Here is a 10,566-nt window from a genome sequence, read left to right as displayed (position 1 = left end):
GGCGCGTTGCCAAGTCATCGGGCCATTCACACTGACATGAGGAGGTATTGACACAGTGCTCAGCACTAAAGGGCCACTCACATTTACAATTGGAACAGAAGAGGACTGTGGAGTCATTACATCTAACTGAGAAATCCATCTGTGTGTTTAGGGCCTGACCTGACATAAGTTACACTCACAGAATAAATACATAAAGCAGAGTGTACACAGTGTACAAAACCTCAGCTTGTGTTACTACATTGGAAACAAAATACTTGATTCCTTGATGGTCTGGTATTCGAAAATGTTACTATATTTAGCTTAAATATATAGAGAACTTTTCAAAAAATCTTATGTTTTTGTGATGTTTTTTATGTAAAGCTACTTTTTGAACAATAAAATTTACTAGAAACGATCAATACGATTATTTAACATGTTTTCATGGGTGAATGAGTATGTTACACCTTGCTGAAAACCATTAACAAGCCAAACAAGGACAACAAAACAACAGCTCCCATAAACCTTTTTTCTCAATGCATTACCTACTTCCTGTTGCACGGTCACATCCAAGAGCAAATGTTTGAACCTCACACTTGTGCCTCTTGCTTTCCAGGTAGTGACGGAACTCGAAGGGCAGCATGGAGACTTCAGCGCCAACAGCCACTGAGAAGAAGGAGTGTAAGGGTTCAGGTCTGGACGCGAGCAGCTTCTCAGAGATCCCAAAGAAGCCCTCGCCCACCATTCTGACCAGAGGTACAGCTTTTTAATAAATCATTTACCGTTTATACTAGGTCTTTTGTTGATAAACCAATAGCACCTCAGCTTTTCTAATATAGCACTCTAGTATCCTTTTGTTTGCGGTAACATCATGTTCTCATACAGTGCTGTGAATTCCAACATGATGGCGTCACGTAAGTAGCTGGTTGCACATGAAATGAGGAAGACCAAGAGATGAGGCACGCATGTTTCAGAGATGTCAGAGAATGGGTGATGAAAAAGAGTTATAATGAGGTCGAAAGACCTTCTTCTCACCTCCCAAGTGTAAATGTCATGAATTACTAAAGAAGGCTGGCAAAATAGTGGACAGCATGGTGTACCAGAGTCTTCGGATAAAGGCCGGGCGGAGGGAAGCACCTTTGAAATGCTAAAGAGATATCGGATGACATTGTGGCGTTATTTCTGCTTAATGATGGGCTCGGTGGCCTGCCACGAGAGGAGCCATTAATTGTTTAGGGATGTGGGGTGAGAAACTAGGACGTTTCAGCGTTGCCCTCCCTGGCACCTCCACAAAGAGGACACAAGTTTTTCATACCAGCAAAGAAGAAAAAAGTAGTGCGGTTGCTATGATATGAATTATTTAGTCAATTACGCTGTTATGATCATTGTGTATTATTTAGACTGCGGTGGTTGAATTGTGATAACCTTGCACCAGTGAAAAAATAAATAAAGGAGTCTGCTGCACCCATCAGGGCTTTTTGTGCTTGTGTGGTACCACAGAGGTTGCAGGGTGTGCAAGATTCCCATTATAAAGCGGTCATAATTAAAAGATGAGAGCTCATGTTTTCATTAGTGGATGTGTGATGAAAACTCCTCCTAACGAGGTCTGAGGACCTTGTTCGGGCCTCTGAGGTACCAGTGTTATGAATTACTAACGCCTGCTGGTGGACACTGAAACCCCTCAGGAAGACACACTGCTTTACTGTTTAATGAAGGGCCTGGTGGCCTGCCATCACAAAGCTCACCACGTCACACGGGGGAGCGGTAAAAGTAGGACGTTAGTGTGTCATTAAATAGTTTTACGGCTCTGCTTTTGTTTCCAATTGGATTATTCTTTTATTTTTGTATTTGAATTGGTTCTCAAATTAGCATGCATGTGGACACCAAAATGTGGGGCAAATGTGAATATAGTAGCTTGGAAACATTTTTTGTAAGACGTCACAAACTGGCTTACTTAAAAGGTCCTCTTTCAGGCAGCTTACTCATATTTGAAACGGAATTGCAAAGTACTCCAAACCATGCGAACTACATTATAGGTCTCTGTAAACTGAAATGTGAAACTGCACAATACAATAGTGTAACTTAAGCAGAAACATCCTGAGAACATCTTGTTCACAACAAATCTCATAACTTGTTTGATGAGAGCTCGCTTTGCTCGTGTTTCATAGAGACATGCCTTGCCCTGTTAGACATGTCTGTGAGTGTGAAGACAAGTGTATCTGGCCACAGAGTCAGGGTCCAAGGGGAAGCAAAGGAAAGACAATAAGAGGCCTGGGATGCTGGCACTAGAGTGCAGATCGGGTTCAGTCCTCATGATAGGAGTCAGGCTTCTTTCTCTGGGCCTTGTTAATGGTTTTAAATGGGCACCCACATTTCGTGTGACAGCCTGCATCCGTCTCGCAGCTACAGGGCGTGCTTCCACAGGCAACGCCACTTGCAACCTGACTCCCAGGCCTCCAGGATTTACGAGTCTGTGTCGGCTTGTGCTCCAACATTTCAGAGTAACATGTGTCCAGATTAGGTACCAGGACTGTAAAACATCTTATGGTTTCAAAGGAATACCAGTGATGGATGCACCCACCCTACTTCACAAAATGAGACGGGCATATGGACGCTCGGACGCACTGTGTGCCGAGGATGACCCTCCGTCTGCAACGCAGATCTGCCAACTTGTTGTTTTACAGCCATTGTTCCTTGTTATATCCCGAGAAAGTTTGCCGAAGAGAATTTTTCCATCATCCCTCACTTGTGTGTTGACTGTACGAGGCCAGTGGAGCAGACAAGCTCGCTAACACTGATTATTTCTGCCTAAACAGTATGATATATTCATCTTTCTTGGAGTTCAGCCGTAGCTTGCGAACGCTTGACAGAGATTGATGTTCTTCAGCATAAGAAACACATTGTCCACAGATAATTATTCACAGCTTTGATGTATGTAAGGAGGATGCCAATGAGAGGCGGCACAAAAAAGAAAAGAAATGTCCTCACCTTTGTCAACTTGCCGTATTACTTGTACTCAAACAAGAATACAGCATTAAATCACCCGACCTTCAGTTGTTCTGCATGAAAATGAATCGACCAAGTCTGACTCGTAGTATTTACTAAAGCACAGATGGATGCAGAAGAGAAGTCTGGTGTAATTAGTCTTGCTGGGAGTAGTGCACTGGCTTTGCGATAAGGAGCTGTGTGTTAATCATGGGGGGGTCTTAGATGAAGCAAGAGTCTGAAGGGTCTCCACCGGGGTCTCCGCACTGACCGCAAGGGCTTTCTCTGGAGGGTTCTCTGGAACGGGTCACCCCCCCCCCCCAGAGAATAGTCCCAGAGCAAAATAGACCCCCTCCTCCCCCAGCTCCCTCCCCATCCACAGGCCTACTCCAAAGGGACAGCCACTAATCTTCCTGAGAAAGAGATTTCTGCCTTTCTTTCTCTGCTCCTAAATGAGGCTCTTACGCTGCTGTGGTTCCACAGACCGGGTGAGAGGTGGCGAGGGGGTTGGCAGGGGATTCAGTGGCCAGGGTTATGCAGAGATGAACGCATTCAAGCCAGACCCCTTGTCCCCTTTGGTTTAACTCCTTGGCCCTCCACCTTAGTTGAAAGAATCAGAGGATCCATCTCCTGATGCCTAAAGTATTCTACTTAGCAAAGAGAAAAAGAAAAATGCAGTTGTTGACAATGACCATGATGCTCTAACATCCGAACCAGTTCATTATTCCTTTTTGACCAAGGAACACATCTGTGGGTTAAGTGTTCAGTGAAATCTTTTCTGGGGATGTCAATACCAGCAATTTAGAAGTTGGCACCATGACCAGTGAAATTCCACGGTACTCAATACTCAATTTGACACCAGTAACCATAAAACCATCATAAAAAACAAAACTATACTACACTACACTACATACATACACTATCAATCGTGTGTCCTTCAACATAGAATCCTTTATTATTGTGTGCATACTGTTTTTGCAAATGTATTATGAATCACTGACGATCTGTCTTAACTTTAATTTATGCTGAAGAGAGCTTGAACGCACCATAATGTAACTCAATGTAACCTCTGTTTGCTAGCTGTTTTGTTTTTTAATATTTCGCCAAGCAGAACTGTTCTGGCCCAACGGCTGCTAACAGCTAACATTAGCTAGCTCTCCTCCATTTGATTTTAACACAGATTTGTTGTTCATGAATGTAGCATTATGAGGGTACTGTTCTATCGTCCCTGGGTTGATGGAACGCCGCTCAAGCCTGGATCCCTGATACCTGCGGTTTCAGAGTTGTGGCATCAAAGTATATGTTCTCTCAACTCTAATCCTTGCTATTTAAAGAAATACTGCAGATCGAGTTACAAGACTGTACATACAAGAAACACTTCCCCTGGCCCTGAAGGCCTCCAAACATGTCATGGATTTTCTTTTTAGCAGCCAAAGTCCATATTTGCATCAGTCTTGAGAAAGAATCAGCTCTATCAGGTGTCATCTACAGTAACATTTGTAACAGCATCAATAATGCCTCTCCTGATACTTGAGATGACCTGCAAGCAACAAGCTTACAGGAAGGCCTATTGACCAAGTCCCAGTGTTGTTTATTTTCCTGTTAGGGTCTATAGCCACACACTATCAGGAACTCACCGCTGTCCTTCAAGAATGAGAGACCGATATTGTTTCTGTCCCGGAATGACTTCAATTTATGGCCTTCATCATCTGCAGAGTCAGTTTACATGATGTGCCTGATATGTACTGCATGTGCCCTTACTTGGGACTGCACACAAGTCTGCATGGGGTAAAAAACCCTGCTGCAATACTTGAATAGCTGACTGACAATCTGGGTAACAGATTACTTCATGTGGCTCTTATTGTAAAAAGTTAACTTGGTCTTTAGTCACTCCTCAACCCCCTCCAGGCTTCCATGCTCACATTTCTGTCTCTCATTTTGTTTACTCGCTTGCCAAGACTGTATTTAAAGATTAGATATGTTAAGATATGTTTTTTTGACCGCATCATGATGTCACCTATTGGTTTGTGGACTGCGTTTGAATCCTTAAGTTCAGCATTACGGCCATCGCCATCTTAGTTTTTTTCATGAACTGAAAACATACTGTGAAAGGGTTAAAGTTCTTAGACAAAAACACGGAACCCCGTGGCAGCGACCTGTCAATCACCTTGTAGCCCCGCCCTAAAGCATACCCTGCTTCATGGTCTATTTGACTCTCAATGGACCATAATGGACTAAATGAACATCACGCTGTATTGAAGAAGACTTGAAACTAGAGATTGAGACCATAAACTCATGTTTACAATGTTTACTGAGGGAATACATCAAGAGAAGTGTATCATAGACTTCTATACAATCTGACTTTTCTTTGCAACCAGAGCAGGAAGTTCAGCACTGGCTTCACTTCAGAACCACATGTTGCTTCCTGGTAAAAGCCTAAAACAGGGTTTTGAGTCCTAGTTGTGTCTTTTATCATCACCCATCGCAGAGTTTCTGGACGACCTACTAAGAGAAGGGAACTGCTGTAGATTGGTGAACCTATCCATGGATTGTTAGCAATTGTTCACAAGGGGTTTGAAGCCTTACTTACTTACGTACATACACGTTTTATTATTACTTAATTTTTTACATTTAATATAAAGCTAAATTATTCATATGTTTCCTAGATTATTTTTTATGTATACGTATGTCATGTTGCACTAAGAAGGCAAAGAAACCACAACATTAATCCAACCATGGGGTTCAAAGGAATTATTAACAAGTTTTAAGCACTATCGAGACTCAGTTTCCTATTTTTTAAAAAGAATATCTCAAGACAAATGTCATAAAATCAAATATTAGGAAGCCTGTTTTCTGAGCAAATGCCTTTTTGGTATGCTATCTGAATGGACCACTGACAGCCTTTCGAAGCTCTATAATATGGTTATGAAACATAAATCAGGCTCAAATGAGAGGACATTTCTTATATTGGTTGTTTCTTTTGAACGCTCCGCCTCCGCTTCAAAGCAGCCAAGAAAGCAACGTGGTATGCTTTGGGCAATGTCTGAGAATATAAATCTCTCTGTACGTCTGAGGCGTCCACACACACACACACACACACACACACACACACACACACACACACACACACACACACACACACACACACAAATACACAGGGCCCAAAGACAACATGTTAGATTCCTCGCCGTTTACAAGTAGTGGGAGAGGAAGTAGAGGCAATATATGGATGCTTTAGGGGATTAACCAACACTCCTCCGCCAGCTTTCGCTCCCCATCCCTTGAGTCTCTTCCTTGTCCCTCGCTCATACTTCCCTTTTTCTTTTTGTACTTCATCCGCTCTTAAACAGAAAGCTCTTTCCCAGCATGCGGAGTGTAATCCATGCCCCTGCCTCTAAGACACTTCCTGCCTGTTTTGTTTGTCAGCTTGAAGGGAATCAGCCCAATAAGGTTACGTCTCTCTCCTCTTCTCTGAGGTGTCGCCTCAGGCAGCTGCTTTCTTTTGACAGGTTATCAAAGAACTTGTTGGTTCAAGGTCCATGCCCACGCATTTCTACACCGTTGTCTCCCCGACCCGGTGGGACCCTCTGTGTCCGTCAGACTTGAGCCACCAGACTTGGTTACTTTCATCCACTAATGTAGCCCCAACACTCACAGTTCAAGTGAAGCAAAATAAACGTCCGAGGAGTTTAGACGTGGTAAAACAAAAATGTGTGCTAGCTGTAAACACGGACGGGAGGCGCTTGTGTAAACAGGCCTGGTTCCTACGGCTGAGTAGGTCTAGAGGCAGACAGTTTGTGGTCGGGCTCTTCCGGTTCGTACCCCCCCCCCCCCCCCCCCCCCCACACACACACACACACCACTAGCCCCCCCCTCTCGCCTCGCATCGCCTGAGGACACAGCTGTGGTCCGCCCTCGTCGGAACGCTGCTGGAGTAAAAGAATCAATCACAGCACTGCACGGAGCAAAGAAAAGCCCACTCACCCATGAGGAAAAGTGCATGTCTGCAATTGCTGAGGCATCAGCCGAGAATATATAAAACAATAAACACCTTAAATGTTTACATCAACATACGTCTCTCCAGGGAGAATGTTTTATTACGTTGATGTTCAAGACTTCCAGACAGTGGGTAATGGGTGTCTTTACAATTAATATCTGCTGTAATTGTACTGTAGCTTCCCAAGAAAGCAAGAGGAGGAAATAGATTTTTGCTCTCAGTGAAATTCCTCCTGAGAGAAGCGCTGCTTCTTGTAATTCCAGATCTACGTTGTCACTGCTGCTGCTCTCCGGCATCTGCTAGCATTTAGCAATCAGCCAACTGACAGAGTCCCGGGCACGGCTCGAGCCAGACTTGTTCACACGTATCACCTGCAAGCCAACGGGTCAACGAAGTAGAATGAGCTGGGTCCCAAACTGTGAAATAAAAGGGTCGTTGCTAGAAACAATAGCAAACCATCCTGCACAGTCAGCGGCTACGTTTGCAGCGGAGGCGGAGGAATTCATAAACATTTATGAAAAAATAAACTTTTACAATGTATGTTCGTGGTCACAGCCCCAGGAGGGGGAGTCTTTCTCCAGATGGAGTGTGCGGCTGTGACACCGGTCATCCCCAATGGACTCATTCTGAGGAGGAGACGTGGACAAATCACAGTAAACTGTGCAACCAGCAAAATAAGCAGATGAGGTTGCCTCAGTAAATACAGTGGACTGCTGTCCCTTCCCACAATTCATTGGCACTGGGAACATCGTCCTAAAAACTGGATCAGAGGGGAAATACTGAGAGGCTTGTTTTTGCTTTCTGTAATTTGTTATAGATTATACGATTTGATATGTTTTACAAGAGCAGTATGTATGATAAAATCTTATTTCAAGGGTCAACAGAGACATTTCAATTGCATCTCACTGTCTTCTTCAAATGGAGTCGGCTCATTTTTTATCACGTGACCTCAGTGGAATGTTGGTCACATGACATAACAACTGGCCATCGAAGACCATATTTACAGCGAAAGGATGAAAGGAATATTTAAATGGGAAATGAGCTTATTCGATATCTGTCTGAATGATGTCTGTGTGTTCAGTATGAAACTAGAGACAGGAAGTGATCATCTTAGAATAATCCCTGTATGCTGGGGGAAACAGCTAGCCTAACGCTAACCAAAGTTTAAAAAAAGATACACCTCCATGTGTATCTTTAGGGTGTGAGAAAATAATAATACAGTCTGGTTACTCGCTTTTCAGGATCTTTCCACCATCTCTCATGGCCTACGTCACTGACTGGAGCCAGATCTGGTGTCATGGTCATTGGTGTGCACTTGTTATTGGGCGTGTAAGAAAAAAATTAATACACTAGTGTATACACGTGTGTTGCGATATTTTGCTATACGATACTGTATCGATTCTGAAAACCATTATATCATTTTCATCGATAATTTACATGCAATAATTTGGGACACACAGTGGCTCAGATGGCACAAAAAGCAGTGCTACTTTATGATGTTTATGAATGTTACAGGGATCAAGGAAATGTAACGCCACTGCTTTGATTGCATACAAAAGTAAAGACAAATACTCATATTATTTAATATATATATTAAATGGTAATACAAATACCTAATTGTTATCACATGACTGACAACACCTTTATGACCCCTAATGAAGACTGAGATGTGGTTGGATCTCTGATAAGCTTGTAAGTGGACATTGGATAGAGCTTATTTGATCACAATGGAATAAAGAAGGATTCCAAATGGAGGCTGGTTTTCCTGCCATTCTTTACTGTGACTGCCTGCCATGAGCTACAGTGTCATATTGTTTGTGAGAAAGTCATTCCGGACTGGGCTACCATTAGTTACACTGCTCTGTAATCACAGCAAAGCCTGTCATAAGGCCATTGTATGGTTGTCATGGTCCTTTAAAAAAATTAAAAAGGAAACAAAATGCTCCCATATGGAAAACTGATGTGTATGCCATTCATCATACAGCTGCAGGAAGGAATAAAGACAGTTATTCTGTAACAGCTGGGTAGCAACAGATGATTGAGTGCTAACCCTGACTGTGGTTGGCATTGTAGCTTTTTTTGGTATGACAGAAGCCAATACAAGTCCAGAAACAGGATGTCTGAGATTTAAATCTGAAATTCTTACCCAAACATTACATGTGCCCTTTGGACGCTACTTTTACCCAAAGTGCTTCTTGTGCTTTTTTTTTTCCTTTCTCAATGGCCTCAGTGCATGGTTGTGGCGCAGCAAAGTAGATTTTATGGAATATTAACTAGGACTGCTCTAGATATAGTTTCAGCATTGACCGATACGTTTTTGTTTTTTTACCATGTCATCACCATTCATATCTATACAACCATTGTGTTTATGATTACAAATTTACTACAAAAAAATTGCTTGAAAAAAAGTATTTTTATAATATACACAATCTTCTTTGTATCGTAAAATATATCACAGTAGCAAAGAAGTCCGTTTTTTAAATATATTTTGAAGTTTTAATTAAAGCAGTTTCATTGTGATTCTAGTTTTTTGGGGATATTACACTGGAAACCACTGTTAGGATATGTTAGGATTTATAGAAATAGAAACTCATGAAATCATGCATGACGCAAAGCATTAAATGTTACTTAGATAAAAGGTAGTGTGCTATAAAAAGCAGGAGGAGAAGCCTCTTCACAAGGCATCATGTAATGTTTTGGTCCAGCTACAGATGAACAAAAACAGTCCTGTCAAGCCTATGGTGTTCAAATCATCCATTCATACAATACCAACAATGAAAATACACCCAAACTCTTTTCTGTAAACTTCAGTAAATGTTAATTTCAAGTTTTGTTCTGTGAAGATATAATTATTTTGCAATTACTGCGACGAGGCTCATCGCTCTGCTTCAGCACCATTACGTAAGTGGAAGGAGGCGGCTGTCTCTTAAACAGTCTGCAGATGAAAAGGGTTCATTGAATGAGAGCCTGTGTGTTAGTATAGCGTGTAAGCCTGTTGTGTTTTGTTTGCCAGGTGATTTCCCCGACGGTGTTAGCTAAGCTTGAGAATTTTTGGCGCTGGCTTCAAAGAGCAGCGGGGTCATCCCCTGGCAGCGGCGAATACAGACATGTTCACGGCAGACGTGGAGCTGACATGCACAGTACTGCAGGCAGACTGTCTACAGCTTGACCACCATCATCCTACATTTTGAAGTTTGTCTAAGGATTTGAAGAGCAAGTTTCACAAAGAGACTCACACTTCAGTAGAAATGGAAACCATCCATTATTCCACACTCAATCTTTATTTTCACACAACTATTAGTCAAGTGACAGAAAAGCTGTTCTTTTATTGGTGTAAATTGAATACTTTTTTGTTTTAGACTCAAAACAAAAAAGGCAATATGAGGACACCTTGGCTCTGGGAAATTGTGTTGGTAATTTTCAGATTAGACCTTCAGATGGGCAGTTTTCAGAACAGATCACTCTATGAGGAAAACTATCATTAGTGTCAGCCCTATACTTACATTCACACACATTCATATTGTGCAAGGTAATATCCTCCAAGAGTGCATCCACACTACTACGCAAGGAGTTAACTCCGGGACTACCTCAGACACCTCCTGTGTAGG

The 10,566-nt window shown here is 42.3% G+C and overlaps 1 protein-coding gene across 1 annotated transcript in view; it reads left to right on the top strand.

The window, feature by feature from the left end:
• Window positions 1-596: 596 nt before the first annotated feature.
• The window catches only part of gli2a (GLI family zinc finger 2a), a 62,152-nt gene continuing 52,182 nt past the window's right edge, over window positions 597-10,566 (top strand). The window contains exon 1 of the mRNA XM_034562400.1: window positions 597-732. Coding sequence (XP_034418291.1) covers window positions 618-732 — 115 coding nt within the window. The 5' untranslated portion in view covers window positions 597-617. The remainder of the gene's footprint in view (window positions 733-10,566) is intronic.

Source organism: Cyclopterus lumpus, chromosome 21 (genome assembly GCF_009769545.1).
Source record: "Cyclopterus lumpus isolate fCycLum1 chromosome 21, fCycLum1.pri, whole genome shotgun sequence".
In the NCBI taxonomy this organism is placed as follows: domain Eukaryota; kingdom Metazoa; phylum Chordata; class Actinopteri; order Perciformes; family Cyclopteridae; genus Cyclopterus; species Cyclopterus lumpus.
Note: the sequence above shows the minus strand (reverse complement) of the source record. Positions and strands in the feature narration are given on the sequence as shown.